The sequence below is a fragment of the Myotis brandtii genome, unplaced genomic scaffold (assembly GCF_000412655.1).
Source record: "Myotis brandtii unplaced genomic scaffold, ASM41265v1 scaffold736, whole genome shotgun sequence".
NCBI classification, from domain to species: domain Eukaryota; kingdom Metazoa; phylum Chordata; class Mammalia; order Chiroptera; family Vespertilionidae; genus Myotis; species Myotis brandtii.
In genome coordinates, this window is record NW_005370921.1 from 31,934 (window position 1) to 47,901 (window position 15,968).

At 46.8% G+C, this 15,968-nt stretch overlaps 1 protein-coding gene across 1 annotated transcript in view; it reads left to right on the forward strand.

Moving 5' to 3' along the window:
* LOC106724146 (zinc finger protein 557-like) overlaps window positions 1–12,634 on the forward strand; it is a 24,075-nt gene extending 11,441 nt beyond the window's left edge. Inside the window, exons 7-11 of the mRNA XM_014530376.1 lie at window positions 4,349–4,535; window positions 4,982–5,174; window positions 5,639–5,786; window positions 7,390–7,545; window positions 12,497–12,634. Coding sequence (XP_014385862.1) covers window positions 4,349–4,535; window positions 4,982–5,174; window positions 5,639–5,786; window positions 7,390–7,545; window positions 12,497–12,634 — 822 coding nt within the window. The remainder of the gene's footprint in view (window positions 1–4,348; window positions 4,536–4,981; window positions 5,175–5,638; window positions 5,787–7,389; window positions 7,546–12,496) is intronic.
* The last annotated feature ends 3,334 nt before the right edge of the window (window positions 12,635–15,968 follow it).

A 15,968-nucleotide genomic window follows, 5' to 3' on the forward strand; every position in this document is an offset into this window, starting at 1 on the left:
GTTTCCGAATGAAAGTTTTTGGGTGGACTGGAGGCCTCCTTGGTAGTCGTTCTCCACAGGTGTGGGGTATCTCGCTGAGTGCCCGGCAACAAGTGGGGGAGAGCCTCCTGCCTTGAATAGGGGTTCCTCTCCTCCCTGCCTGGGGAGAGCCTCCTGCCTTAAACAGGGGGTCCCTCTCACCCCTGCCAGGGGAGAGCCTCCAGCCCTAAATAAGGGGTCCCTCTCCTCCCTGCCGGGTATCTCGCTGGGGCCTCCAAATGTTATGGGTTAGCTCAACGAGATAGACCACCGATTCAGAATTTAAATTTAATAGCCTTTATTAAGCTGGCCAGCTGACCACAGCCCGTACCTTCCCCCTCTGGGAAGCCTTGAGGCATGTGGCAGAGATCAAGGGTGCAGTATGATCCTTTATAGCAAAACAGTGTTAAAAAAAAATACAAAGCATTTCATTAGCTGTTCCTTAGAAGTTCACAGAAAGTTCATAAGCACAAAGGGGGGGTAAACAGAGTCACACCTGGCTGGAGCATATCATAACACATTGTTTTTCTAAGACAATCTAGCAATTTTTCTTCCATGGTTCCTAACCCTAATACAATCCTTCTCCATATGTCAGTCCCCCCTCCCAGCACATTCAATTTCTCATGTCTCATTTCCTCCCCTTAGCACATTCTGTAACATTCTGTAACCCTTCCATGGCGCAGTCCCTCACCCTAGCACAAAACCACGGGCCTCTCTGAGACCAAGTAAATGAGTACATTCTGAGGTTGAAATGGACATGTACTTCTTTTCCTAAAATCTCTACGCAGGTGATTTCACTGTAGAGGCAGGGTGGAGAAATGTTAGCCACATCTGAGGAAGATGAGGAATTAAGTCTATGGTCTGCCTGCCAGAATAAGTTCCTCCCATCTGTAGTTGAATTCAGCTGTAATTCTGAGCAAACACCTTTCAGAGACCAATCAAAGTGCGTGATTTCATGTCCTTGTTTTCATTAGAAGGTGGGCCCTCGTCAGCTTAGGTGCATAGGAGGCACTATTTCTAACAACTTGCGCAAAGGACATCCTGAGACTGTGCACCTCTGGTTTTCAACGTCTTATCAGGTGTCCATGGAAAGGCGATGTCCTCAGTAATATAGCTCGGAATGGGCAACCGTCTCCCTGAAAACACTCAGACATTTCCATCTCCACCAAAGCAAGCCAGATCCGCTGGTGCCCACTCAGTCCCCCCCACCCCCGCTGGCCCAGTAGCACAGAAGAAGCCACTGCCAACATCAATGGGCTGAGACATGGGAACCCAGAGGGCCCTGAGGCTCCCAGGAGGATTGATGGCAGAGCCTCTGGTCCATCAGTGTGATGTCCTGCTGGACACATGATGTGCAGGTCAGACTTCAGGGTCCAGGGGAGGACTAGGTGTGGCTCAGGAGACCTGGCTGTTTTGTAGGGGGCCCACCCAACCTCACATTGTATACCACGAAACTCAACTACTATATGAGATGATTTAGAATAATGATAACTGGCAATACACAGCACAATTTTTTTAAAGTCCAATTTTAAAACAATTTGTAAAGTTCTCTATTAAAAAATGTAAAACACCCCTAACTGAAATAAGTGACATTAAATAAGTGGTAATTAACACATTTAGAGTTGGGAAAATTTTTCACATGAAAACACTTTTGATAAATTTCATAATTCTGATAGCTTCCATCTGCAGACATGAGAAACAAATTGAATAATTAATTAATTATAAGAATTAGATGAATGTGGCATTTTCATATAATTGCCATGGTAAAAGGGACTTATTTTTCAGACAGGACACTGTTCAATCTGACTTGGGTTAGTGATTCTGAAGGTGGGTGGTCCCACCTTGTCCAGAGGGAAAGTTGGGTCAAGGTGAGTTAAGGTCAGAGGCAGGACAAGCAGGGATAGACAGGCCCTGGGAGACTCATTGACCAGGATGAGCCCAGGGTGTAGGGACCCAAGGGGAGGAGTCAGGGTTCCAGGGCCTGACCAGGGTCACCAGGGGGCACATTCATCCATAATAGAGAAAAGACAAATGGGAAGGCCAGTGGGGGGTCAAACATATGCAAATTATAAGATGGGAAACTACCCAGAGTGCTCACAGTTCAAAATCAGACATGCCCCACCGAGCTGGTGCCAGCTGGGCTGGACTGGGTGACCTGCTTTAAACAGAATACTCCCTGGAGTGAAGTAAAAAAGGCTCAAAAGGGATTATTTGAGTTTCTCTTCTTCAACGTCTCTTAGTCAAAACTGAGGCCTGTGCCTCACTCTCTCCATGGCCAGATGCCAGTGGACGAGTAACTGAAGAAAGTATCAGGTATCACGTGTGCCGACATGGAATGCCTCTGGAAAGTGACTTGAGTCACGAGGCAAAGTATAAAATGAGCGAGTCGCACAAGACCAACTTGGGGCTCCGTTCCTGTGAATTTCCAAGGGTCCGCTTCTCAGACACAGAGGAGACAATGGCGGAAGGCGGTGGGCAGCCAGGCTAGGAAGGAGAGAGAACGTTCCTAGAATCGGAGCTTCAGGTGGAAACCTGAAGAGCTCAGGAGGCCGACCATGTCATTGGTTGCACACACTGTGGCTGGACTGCATACCAGAGCTCTGTGTATTCTGAGATGATTTCTCTCCCATGCATGTCATCACATTAAACAAGGAAAAGTGTTGAAGGAAGCAGCAGGTGCCCCCACAAACGTTCGTTTTTCTTACGGAAGATAGGTCTTCCTAATAGTGGGCACGTGGGTCCACATAAAGTGAAAAGGCCTGGAAACCCTCAAGGACCCACAACAGAACTTCCCTTCATGCCCCGCTTCCTTCTGGGGGATTGTGCTAATTTAATGGTCACCGCCCACATGGCACGTGGCCTTGACCCAGCATATAGTCCACCAGCACTGCAAGCGCTCCCCGTGACCCTTCCTCAGGCAGCTTCCGAGCTGCGAGGCAGCCAGTGGGGCTGGTCCAGCACAGATCGTCCTGAGGACCTGCCGACAACCAGGGGAGCACAGACCGATTTCAGGTGGGTTTCCTTTCTTTTTTTTAATTTGTATTTGTTGATTTTGAGAGAGAAGAAAGGAGAGGGACTGAGATAGAAACAATGAGAGAGAAACATTGGTTGGCTGCCTCCTGCAGGCTTTGAGCTAGGGGTCAAGTCGGAAACCGGGGCATGTGCGCTAACCAAGAATTGAACCCATGAGCTCATGATTAATGGGTCCACGCTTAAACACTGAGCAACACCAACTGGGCAGGTTTCCTTTCAATCAAGTCCTTAGAGAATCAGGACACTAGGAAAACGAGGGAGAGATGTGGCTTTAGGCCAGGGGTGGGCAAATTTTTAACTCGAGGGCCACAATGGGTTCTTAAACTGGACCGGAGGGCCGGAACAAAAGCATGGATGGAGTGTTTGTGTGAACTAATATAAATTCAAAGTAAACATCATTAAATAAAAGGGTGGTCTTTTTTTTTTTTTTTTAGTTTTTTTCATTTCAAATGGGCCGAATCCGGCCCGCGGGCCGTAGTTTGCCCACGGCTGCTTTAGGCAGTGGGGTAAGGATTCTTTCATTTTCATAAAATATCTGAGCAGATCAACAAACTACACGTTCTCAATGCTCATTGTTACCCCAAGAGTAAATTTCTCAGGAAATGGACCCCAGCATTGCAATTTGTGTGAACATCGGTGTGAGCACATGTGGAAACTTGGTAGATAGAGCTGTGGGCACTTAAAGCTAAATAATTGATTTTACTCAGTCTTAATTTCTAACATATTCATTTCACATTTCTTAGAAACTAATTAAGGATAGGATGCTGAGGATAGAATTAAAACAAAAGAAAACCATCCAGACGCTAGGCTGCAAACCTTCTAGACTAGCAGAGAACATATTTTCATCTGGGTGAATTTGTATTTGTAAGTTGCCTCCTTTACTGTCCAATGGGAACTTCAAATTCCCCAGAGGGGAGGATGTTTTACTTTGCTGTGGTAATATGTGAACCCCAATAGTCAATGCATTGATGATGGTGTAAGTCCCAGGAAATACTGTCTTTCTCTGTCCTACTAGGACACACAGGGTAGAACTAATCACAGTCTCCTCTTTTAAATCCCTCCGTGATGCAGGCACATCCAACTCACCAGGTGAGTCTCAGCTGTGTTGTCTTAGAGTCCTGTCCCAGGTGGAGGCAATCATGAGAGGACGGACAAAGGACTCAGAGGGAGGAATCACTGGGGAGACAGATGTTTTGCCTGAGCTCATGAAGTCTCTTCAGTGGATTTGAAGCAGACGGTGCCGGAGGGGCTTGCTCTGTGTGTGATTTTGAAAACTTTCTCTTTCGTTTTTCCTCAGGAGATTCACAAGGCCACAGCCGAGAGTGAAAGAGTGAAAGACGTGAAGCTCGTAGGCGGTATGGCAGATGGCTGGTCCTTACCCAGATCGTTGGCCCTGCAGACCCTTAGTGGCCCAGAAATGGAAGAAATCACAGAGGGCCCCAGTAGCACTCAAGGCTCCCTCACCAGAAGAGGAGCATCCCAGGGTGAGTAGGGGCTTGGCTCTGTGGGGAACCTGAGGGTGGGGCATGGATGACAGAGACAGGGTTTGGACAAGGCAGGTTCTGTGTCCATAAATGGGGTGTCCTTTCCCATGCAAGGGTCCCTTGCCCTGGGACATCCTCACCAGGCTGACTGGTCCTTTGGGACTCAGAGAAACCACCTCACTTCCTAGTTAGTGTCCTATTCCTAGGATCACACTTCCTGTTTTGTGCCCATATCTTTCCATTTCTATGTAGTCATGCTTAGACCTCCAGACATTTCTCCCACTAACTAACATGGGCTTCGGAATGCACCATAATATCCTCAATAACCAGCACCTCATTGAGTCCTATGCTCATGTCCTTCCCTATAACCTCCATATCCGTCCTCCTATTTACCGATGAAATATGCCTGTGCTTTGGGCTGACTGGCAGACCTTCTCTCCCCCCAGGTGAAATGCCAGGAATATTGGGCTTTTGGGCACAAGGCAAGCAGCCTCAGGTGTCCCATGAAGCAATGGAATGCGACCCTGGCCCCCTACCCCTGCGCCCCCGTAAGATGGAGAACCCGAAACCACGGACTCCCTGGGACCTGCAGAACCCAGGGCCCTATAACGAGGCTGCTAGGAAGACTGAGCAGACTCGGTGAGTATGGTGGGACAGTGGAGCCAAACTTTGGGGGAAATCTAGGGAGCCCGTGTGTCTCTTACCTCTACACAGTCTGCATTGCCATCTCCGGGCAAAGACGGACATGGAGAGAGTAAGAAAGCTGTTGGTGCCCTTCCTCCAGGGGGTCAGGCTCAGAGTTTCACTCCCTTCCTGAGAATCACACAGAGGGTGAATGGTGGTGGGGGTGGGGTGAGACATGTTGGATCTCTGCCAAGGACAGGCAGAGAGACAACGGAGGGAAAGGAAAGTCCTTTGTGAAAAATTCTGGAGTGCTCCCAGGAAGGGGGAGGATCTGAGATGATCAAGGGCAAGTCTAGTGAACGCACAGGGCCTCGCTCCCTGCATCACACAGACACAGGGAAAGGGTCTGGGCCATGGGAAGGCTTGTCTCATTGGGGACAGGAAATGGAGGGACTCATGTCCCATGCTCTGTCTGGCAGGCATGAAGACCAGAGACAGGCTCTGATCCAGAGATTTCCCCAGAAATCTTTATCCCTGATCCACCCAGTGGTGATGGTGGAACTGGGGAGGGGATGTCACCAGGAGCAAATCTGGAAGAAAGAGACGGAACCCTGTGACTCTGTGAAGGTGGGTGTCCCTAGTTGCTGGGCTTTGAACTTCATCACCCAACTTCCCTCCTTGTCTTCTGTCTGAGAGAACGGTGGAAATCCCATGGGACCCAGGAGGTTTCTCCAGTGCAGTCTCCTAACATTTTTTCATGGTGTCTGATTTTGCTTTCTACTTGCATGCTGGGGTCCAGCCCCGGGGGTCCAGGGGTTCCCAAAGGTGTGGACGGAGTCGGCGAAGAATGTTTTACACGGAGACAGCATTCAGAACTCTCTAGCTCTCTTTAGTCTCCGTGGATCTTCCTGTGCCTGGCTGAGGCCACAGAGAAAAGATCCCGAGGCAAACTGAGCCTTTATTTTATAGTCAGAGGTAAACAGGTAGTGGTTACCAAAGTTACACTGTTCTTGTGAGTTTCACTTGTTTTTGTTCTTGTTGCACTTCCCTCAGCCCATCAGCTTCCCAGGTAAGATCTAGGGAGCATCACAAGGTCAAGCCTAATTATGCTTTTAAGAGGACTGCCCTCTAAGCTGGGACTTGTTTGTGACTTTGCCAACAGGTCAGTCCGAGGCTTAACCCTATAGAGGCTCCCCACACTTGCACGAGCACCAAAAACACAGGGTGAGGCAAAAGTAGGTTTGCAATTTTCCTTTGGAAAATAATAACATAAGTAATAAAAAATAATCCATCAATAAACTTGTTTTAAGAGTAACTAAAACTGTAAACTGACTCTTGCCCCCCACATTCTATGCTGGAGGAGGGCAAGGGCGGGATCTCATTAGATGCTTCCACAAAGGTACAATCCCTTCTGGGTAACCAGGCATCTTGAAATCGGGATCCCTATTTCCATAATGCCCACCCAAACTCATTAGTCCCCAAACTCCCTTCACAACACCATGATATGTGCCCAGTCCCTAGAGCAGTGGTTCTCAACCTTCTGGCCCTTTAAATACAGTTCCTCATATTGTGACCCAACCATAAAATTATTTTCGTTGCTACTTCACAACTGTAATGTTGCTACTGTTATGAATCGTCATGTAAATATCTGATATGCAGGGTGGTCTTAGGTGACCCCTGTGAAAGGGTCGTTCGACGCCAAAGGTGTCAAGACCCACAGGTTGAGAACCGCTGCCCTAGAGGAAGCTTAGAAAGGTCTTGTTCCAATTCACTAAGAGGAGACAGTTGTGAGAACCTTTGTGTTTTCTTATCTGATGTTACAAAATGTGTGAAGGGCGCTTGGTAACTTCATTCATAATGAACTCCAGGGCCTCCTCATCTGCTCACTGCTTGCTGGTGTATCTTTCACTGTCCATAGCTCGTATTCAGATCTTTTTTTTTTTATCTGTGTTTAATTTTACTTATACTTGATGATGAGAAAATTCTAATGTGAAACCTCTGTGTGGTGTCTCCTTCAGCGTCCACAGGGGCCAATGCCAGACACCACAAACAAGAGAATGTGTGTGCGAGACCCTGATGTCACCACTGGTCACCTGTCAGGGAACCTGAAGTGACATCCTCAGCGCCTCCCATCAGAGCCCTCCTCACCTCAGACAAGTCAGAGGGACTCCACCACAGGGCCCCTGGGGTGTCCTCCAAGAGAAATTTCAGCTTTCCTCTTCCTCTGAAGAGAGCGACGGCCATTGAGTCAGCCAAGACTTGTTCCTTGGCCCCAGGCCTCCTGGTGGTGACTGTGGAGCTGGGGAGGGGACACCACCGGGTGTGCCTGTTTCTGGTGGACCAGAGCCCCCCTGCTGAGCTGTGTGTTCAGATGGTGGGAAGCCCAGTAAGGCTTGCTCCATTTATATGTAAGGTCTTACTGGACACAGAGTCCCAGTTACTTCACTTTTAATTTGGGGAGGTATGATATGTCAAATGAAAGTTTTATAGTAAACTGTACTTGGTACTTATAGAACAGGTAAGGGAAGTAGATATTTTTGTAAATTTTAATCCATTGTATAGGAAATTTAGTTGCCATAGTGGCCTTAAAGTCTAATGGAAATAAATAGGAAGTTCTGTAATGAAGCTCTATCAGATGTGCCCCTGTCTGCCTTGGGGATCCAGGGGCAGGGCCACCTGCGTGGTCTGTAGATTTGAAGCAGTGCCTGTGGTCCTGAGGTGAGACTGTGTCACTGTGCTGGGTTATTTCAGTAGAAATCAGAACGGGGACGCTCCTTGTAACTTTGCACCTTTTGTTTATGAAATGTTATATTAAAGTTCTGGTTTACAGTTTAGTTTGATATGAGTAATATTCTGAAAAGGATCACATTGAGATTGGGTTTCATCCCTCTTTATTGGTATCTCAGGTTTCTCCATCTTTTCTTTTATCCTGAAGTCCCCAGACTGGTAGCATCCCGTTGTGTCTGATGCCCTGCTTGAGTTCCAAGACATTCTTTGTTCCCAGAGAGTTATAACTGAGTCTGGAAAATCCAATGAAATTGAACAGGGTGTGGTGAAGGGCCTGAAGGGGTTCATAGGATAGTTAGTTTCTCAGAGATCGGGGTGTTTGATTTATGGTCTTCCCAGGATAAAGGGGACTCAGACACCAAGCAAAGGGATACATTTCCACCCAGTAGAGGGAACTGAAGGTTTTGGGATGTTGGAAGAAGAGGAATGGCTGCTTTGTGGAACTGGCCTCAGCATCCATTTGGCTCCACCATCTCCTCCAGTTTCCCTCTGGTGAGTTCTCCAAACACTACGATGTGAGCTGGCCACAGTCCCTTAACATTATGTGTCATATCAAAGCAGCTTCTCATGATCTCCAAGTTTTACTGGGTCAATGTTCATTCACCCCCACATTTCTGATATTTGACTATTTGTGGTTCTTTTCCATTTTTGTGATGAATCTATTGGCAATTTTAACTGCTTACCCCAAGATCCTAGATCTGTGCTGTTGTGGGGGTCTCAGTTCCCCTGCTAGGACCTGGACCATCATGGACGCCAGGTATTAGACGGAGAAGACATGAGAAGTCATAGGTGTAGACCAAGTAGCCATTGCTAACAAAGCAGCCCAGCCAAGCAGCCAGACACCGGCTGGTCAGTAACACAGTTTCCCCCACTGGCCCCCTCCAGCCTGCCCCAGCCCTTCAGCAACCTATTATCTGTGTCCATGGGTTATGCATACAAGGTCTTTGGCTGATTACCTCCCACCCATCGTCCCCCACCTTCCCTCTGAGATTCCGCACTCTTTCCATGCTTCTGTGTCTGAGTCCACTCCATTTTCCAGTTTATTTTGTTACTTAGATTCCACATGTGTCCTCTAGAAGTTTTTTTTTTAATATATATTTTAGGTGCTCCTATATTGGATACATATATGTTTACCAAAGTTAAATCCTCTTGTTGGATCAATCCCTTTAGTATTATGTAGTGACCTTTGTTGTCTCTTGTGATGGCCTTCATTTTGTCTATTTTGTCGGATATGAGTATTGCTACTCCAGCTTTTTTTTCTTTTCCATTTGCATGGAAAATTTTTTTCCATCCCTTCACTCTCATCCTGTGCGTGTCCTTTGTTCTAAGGTAGTTCTCTTGTAGACTGAATATAGTTGGATCATGTTTCTTTATCCACTCAGCTACCCTATGCCTTTTTATTAAAGCACTTACTCCATTTGATATGTAAGGTTATTATTGATAGATACTTATTTATTGTCATTTTAATTATGTATGCCTAGTTTTCTCTCTCTGTTTCTTCTTCTCATTACAGCAGTCCCTTAAACATTTCTTGTAATGCTGGCTTGGTGGTGATGAACTCCTTTAGCCTTTTTTTTTTGGTCTGGGAAGCTCTATTTAACAGTCTATTTTGAATGATAGCCTTGCTGGATATAGTAATCTTGGTGTCAGATCCTTGCTTTCCATTACTTGAGTACTTCATGCCATTCCTGTCTGGCCTGTAGAGTTTCTGATGAGAAATCAGGTATCACTCTTATGGGATCTCCTTTGTAAGTAGCAGTTTGCTTTCCTCTTGCTGCCTTTAAGATTCTCTCTTTGTCTTTAATTTTTGGCATTTTAATTATGATGTGTCTGGGTGTGGACTTATTTGGGTTCTTCTTGCTAGGGGTTCTTTATGCCTCCTGAACTTGTGTGACTTTTTCCTTTACCAGGTTAGGAAAGTTTTCTACCATTATTTCTTCAAATAACTTCTCTATTCCTTTCTGCCTCTTCTGGCACACCTGCTATTCTAATATTGTTACATTTCATGTTGTCCCACAGCTCTCTTGAGCTGTCCACTTGTTTTTTTAATTGTGTTTTTTTTCTTTTTTGTTCTCTGAGTGAGTTTTTTCAACCCTGTCTTCTAACTCACTGATTCAATCCTCAGCTTCCCCTAATCTGTTGTGTATTCCTTCCAATATGTTCTTTACTTGTGTGATGCCATTCTTTATTTCTGTTTTCATAGTTACTATATCTTTTCTCATTCTGTTGAGCATCTTTACCATCATTACTATGAACTCTGTTTCAGATAAATTTCTGATCTTTGCTTCATTTATCTCTTCTTCTGAAGAATTCTCTTGTTCTTTCATTTTGGGGGTTGTTTCTCTGTCTCCTCATGTTGGCTTCCTGTTTGGCTTTGTGAGTCTGTATTAGGTAGATCTGCTATGCCTCTCAACCTCTAGTGCAGGAGAGTATCAAACACTGTTTCTGACTAATTAGATCAGGTAGAGACCCCTCCAAAGATGCTTCAAAGATGCTCCAAAGATGCTTCTGCCTATAGACTGATAGGATTCTGACTTGAATTGCCCTCAGGCAATCATTCTCAGGTGTGGTGAGAGTTGTTGTTGTTTTTTTAATTGGGTGGGGCAATTGCTTCTGCCTGGAGGTTAGTGGCTATTTTATCTTAACACATTGTGGGCGGATCATGAGCATTCTCATGTTTTCATATTACACAGTGTTTTACATAAATGTTAAAGGCACGCCTTAAATATTCATTGCATTTTGAAGTTATTTATTACATGTTCTTACAAGCTAATATCTTTTTAACGTGTGATACTTTGTAAAACGTTTTTTTGTACTTGTTCAATAGAAACTTATCTGGCCACTGAGTAAAGCTAGCAATAAAACTACTGCTGTACAATGTGTTAAGTGGCCTCCAGGCAAGGTGTTTTCCAATAGGGTGGGTCATCTGTGTGCCCCCTCGCCACTCCCCCAACAGACCTCCTGTATAGCAAATGTCTGTGGGGGAAAGATGTCCTCTCCTGCTTGGAAACTTGGGGTGTCTAAACCCCGAGTCCCCAGTCCTGGATTCTGCTCACACAGCTCTAGTCCACTCTGCCCTCCCTCTGCCAGATCACAAGGTGGGTGGCTCCACTGGGAATTGTGTGTGTTGGGCCTCTAAGAGGGTGCTTGGATTTCCAGCCATCGCTAGCTCCCTGGCAGACAGCTACCCCACTGCTCTTCACAGCCAGATGCTACTTGTGCACCTTTGTCAGTTCTGTGCTCCCTGCTGGGGGCCCCAAATTGGGGATTAGACTCCAGAGTTCTCAGTTGCAACCCCCCACAGCTGAGCTCTGTCTCCAGGACTTCAGTTCCTGTCTGTGGACACCTGGGCCAGCCCTTTCACACCTCCGCCCCTCTGACCAGTCTCTATGCCGTCTCCACTTTCAGTCCTCGGGCATCAGGGTTTTCTCCAGTGAGTCTTCCCTTGATTATTCCGGAAGTTTTTCTGTATTTGAGTTGTAATTCTCGTTTGTTCCGGGGAGTGTGTCCATGCAGCATCCACTTACTCTGCCACTCAGTAACACATTTTTATACTAACTCGGACAAAAGAGACTTCTTGCCAAATAGTGACATCAATATTTGGGTTATACAAAGGTATGCCTGCGCAGGGCACACAGTAAAATCGCTGTGTCCTTGCTCTTGCACCTGTGTACGGCAAATTGGCCTTTTACATCCGGCGTACTCTGATGAGGGTTCCCACACTCAAATTGGCCTTGAACATCCAGTGTACTCTGGACTGGACCCCACACTCCACCTCTCATACCGGGTGGTTTCTAGGAATACCATGGCCTATTTGCCAGCTCCTTGAACCCAGGGCTTCACTAACAATACCAATTGTAGTATGTTAGTACTACATTGTACCAGTACTCCGGCCCTAATAGTAAAACTTAAGAATGCCCAATGCCCTGTCCCTGATGGTCCATCCCACCAGGATCAGAGGGGGTCATGGGATGGGCTTGTATGGCCTGTACTTCACTGTCTCTTTCTTGTAGGGCATTGGTGGCATTTCCAGGGCTGGATCAAGGGGTGCAACTATAGCTTATAGTTATACCTGCTTCCAGAGGGGATAGGGGGCTGCCCAGGGCCCTCCTAGTAACAGACCATGGCTGGGTCTATACTCCCTGTGCTTCCTCTTGGCAGAGGGGGGGCCTTGGGTCATATCAGCTCATCTGTTGCTTTCACCTGCACATGAAGTGTCTGAGGATACCTTTGCATACGCTCATCTAGCCTAATCTTTTAGGCTAGCTAGGTGGGTCAACCCCTAGGTGGAGCTTACATTTCCTGTCCCCACATGGGGTGACGGCCTACTAGCCACGGTTGCTTGTGCCATCATGGCAACCACAAAGACAGCCCAGCTGTCTGTTCTAATGGCCAAAGGGCTACTTTGCTCAGTATCTGAATCGAACTACACAGCTCAGCGTTCTACACACCCAGCTCCTCATCATCCCTCAATGCTGTCATCCCAACCCTCCTCCTCCGCACACTGGCAGGAAGTGCTCCGTTTAACCTGGAATGTCATGACGTTTCAGGAACCAGTGACCTTCAAGGATATAGCTCTTGACTTCACCCAGGAAGAGTGGGCACTGCTGGGCACACCCCAGAGAAAGCTGTACAGAGATGTGGTGCTGGAGAACATCAGTGACCTGGTCTCCGTGGGTGTGTCTTAAAACTTGTATGTATATGTGTGTGAGTGTCTTTATGTCTGTAGTGTCCATTCCTTCATACATTGAATAAGTACATGGAACAGCTGCCACTATTCTACTCCAGGCACTGCCTGACTCTCTCATAACTGCTTAGAAGGAAGATGTTTGTTATGTTTACATTTTGTTTTCATCTCCACACTAGAATGTCATCTTGACCACAACTTCATATCATTTGGCAACTCTGTCTCCAGCACTCAGAATATGGTAGAGAAATTAATGGACACTATTCACCCATAATTGATTGTTCAAATATTTTAAAATATATATTATGTTGCATGTATTTGGAAAAGTAAGAGCAGAGTATTGAAAATATGATCATTTTGATTATTCTTGTCAAAATTATGTTGATGGGAATTAACTGGGTCCTCGCAAAATGATTAAGAGCCCAGGTTTGGGAAATAGTTGCTATTCCTAGGATGTACACTAGATGGCGGCACAGAAGAGCATTTGCTTGCAGTGTGCATCTGATGGTGTGGGGTTCCAGTCTGAGACAGTGTCCTGTCCCATCAGCTCTGGGTGCTCTGAGTGTAGGGAGGGGTCTTACCTGAGAGGGTTGAAAGTCCTGTCTTTTCCGATCTGAGCCCTGTGCCTGTGAGGAAAGGTCTGACCTAACAGAGTAGGGGGTCCCTTCATGTCAGCCCTGGGTCTATTGACTGTGGAATGTGGACACGACGGAGAGCGTGTGGGGTCCTCTGACATCATCTCTGGGTCCTGTGACTGTAGAGGGGGGGAGTCCACCCTGAGAGAGTAGAAGGTCCTGTGACACCAGTTCTGAGTTCCTTTCTTGTGGAGAGAGTCACACGTGGGAGACTGGGGTGTCCTGTCACATCAGCTGTGTGTCAGGGAATGTGAGAAAACGTCTCTCCTTGGGAGATCTGTGTGTCATGTCCTATCACCTCTAACTCTTGTGCGTGAGGGGAGAGGTCTTCCTGAGACAGTGGTGCGTAGATGACCCACTGTACCCAACACCGTTGCTGGCTGATGTGCACAGAAGTGTTACCGCCAAGATGCACAGGAGATGGCAGCAGAGAAGCACCCTTGGTACCTTTTATGAAGTAACCACGTTGTATTGTTAAGCAAGTTTCAACAAACTTCAAAAAACTGAAATTATATAAAGTATGTTGCAGGCACTCCAGGCAGTTAATCTAGAAGTCAGTGGCAAAAGGAAACTAAGAAGTCCTTCTGTTTAAAAGCTATGAAATCCTTCTGTTTAAATAACTCTGGATTCAACATTCATTTAGATAATCCACTATATTCCAAGCAGATTTTCCTGCTCACCAGCTCCCAGGTGTTATTCCCAAGATGGACACTAGATGGCAGCAGAGAAGCACACTTGGAACATTTTTTAAGTGACCATCTTGCTATAAAAGAGGGTTCAACAAGCTTTACAGGATTGAAATTATATAAAATATGCTTCTTGCTCTCGTTGCCATTAACCTAGGGTAACTAGAAAGACATTATATTTTGAAGTTATCACATACCCTTCTAAACAACCCCCAAAATAAATCGGAAAATAATTTGAACTGAATTTTAAAAAAAACTGCATACCAAAACTTATTTTTTAAAAGTGCACCCTTAACTTAATTTTTTAGGTATTATTCTTTTATTAATTAAAAACTGTACCCTTAAATGTACATATTATAAATAAAACCTGAAAATTCACAAGTTTTGCACCCATGTTAAACCTAAAACAGTACATCAGCGTGAACTTCAAATTTGCAAAGGAAATAAAGCGATATGAACTCATGGCAATAATTGTTTAATCGGGCTGCTGAACCTTTCCCTGGGCCCATCTTGTGCTTCCTGGTACAAGCCAGCTCTAGCAAGAACCCTGCTAAGTCACGTTACCAGAATCTCCCATCCTTGGCATCGGCTCACCCTTGGGATCTGACCGCATTCCTCATCCTACATCACTGCCCCGTCATCTGATCACCTTGGACTGTCTTCAACGAGAAACCTGTTGAGGAAAGTTGAGGCAAATCCTCCTGCCCCCTGACGGTTCTGTTACCCGAGAAAAGCATGGCTCCTCTTTCCCCATTGTGAGTGGGAGTGGGGTCCGCGGGGTACCACAGGAGTAAGCATTTAGGGAGCCCCCCGTGGGAGGAGGGAGTATGGGGGAAAGCTTTATTTCCATGGAATTACACCGCATGGTTTCCTAAGTCCCATTCCCCTTGGTCCAGTCACAGGGGAAGTGTAGCTGGGGTTTCGGTACAGCGAGAAGCAGAGCCGGCGGCCAGGTTCCTTTCCATGTTGGAGCGGGTGTGTGTTTTCCGATGGTCTGAGGCGACCCCTGTGAAAGGGTCGTTCGACCCCCAAAGGGGTCGCGACCCACAGGTTGAGAACCACTGGTTTAGGGGATTCTATGTCCCCAAACCGCCTCAGGCTTGCAGTGACCACGTGCCCTCTGGCCTCTGTGAGTCCCCAGGTGGCACTGACAGGCAAGCACCTTCCACCCTCGTCCCAAACTTGCTGGGTCTGCGTCTCTCTTCCCTTTGTCCAGCCCCCTCCCCCAGTGCTTTGCAGGGAACGTGCCTAGATGTCTGGCCTGCCCTTTGCTCCTTGTCTGTTATTAATAACTAGTTAATTCCCTTGGCATCATTTCCTCTTCTCTACCCACGACCCCTCCTGTGCTCTTGGCTATAAATTCCCATACACACCCCACCCCGCATTGGGAGCTGAGCCCACTCTCTCCTCCCCTTGGCAGTGGTCCCTGCGCCAATGATGGCCATAGCCCCACTCGTGAATAAAGCCCTACTGTGCTTCCGGACGCGGCGTTGAATATTCCTGTAAATGTATCGCTTTCTGATAGCTCTGTGAATAAAGAAAATGATGCAGTTATGGTATAGTCAGTCATTAATGACTTCATCAGCTAATGGGGCGCCATCCGGGCCTGTGGATTCACCCCAAAGGCCTTGAATTTACAAGTCATCTAATCAGCGGTTCTCAACCTGTGGGTCGCGACCCCTTTGGCGGTCGAACGACCCTTTCACAGGGGTCGCCTAAGACCACCATGCATATCAGATATTTACATGACGACACATAACAGTAGCAACATTACAGTTGTGAAGTAGCAACTGAAATAATTTTATGGTTGGGTCACAACGAGAGGAACTGTATTAAAGGGCCAGAAGGTTGAGAACCACGGCCATAGTCGCGCAACAAGAAGTGAAGCGGAGACGGGCTCCGTCTGCCTCGCTGGTGGAGCCGGGCGCCCTCAGCCTTTCTCAGCCTTCCCGCCTCCTGCGTGGGTGCAGGCCACGCGGTCAGCACCAGGTTCCCAGGCCCCTTCTCCGCAAAC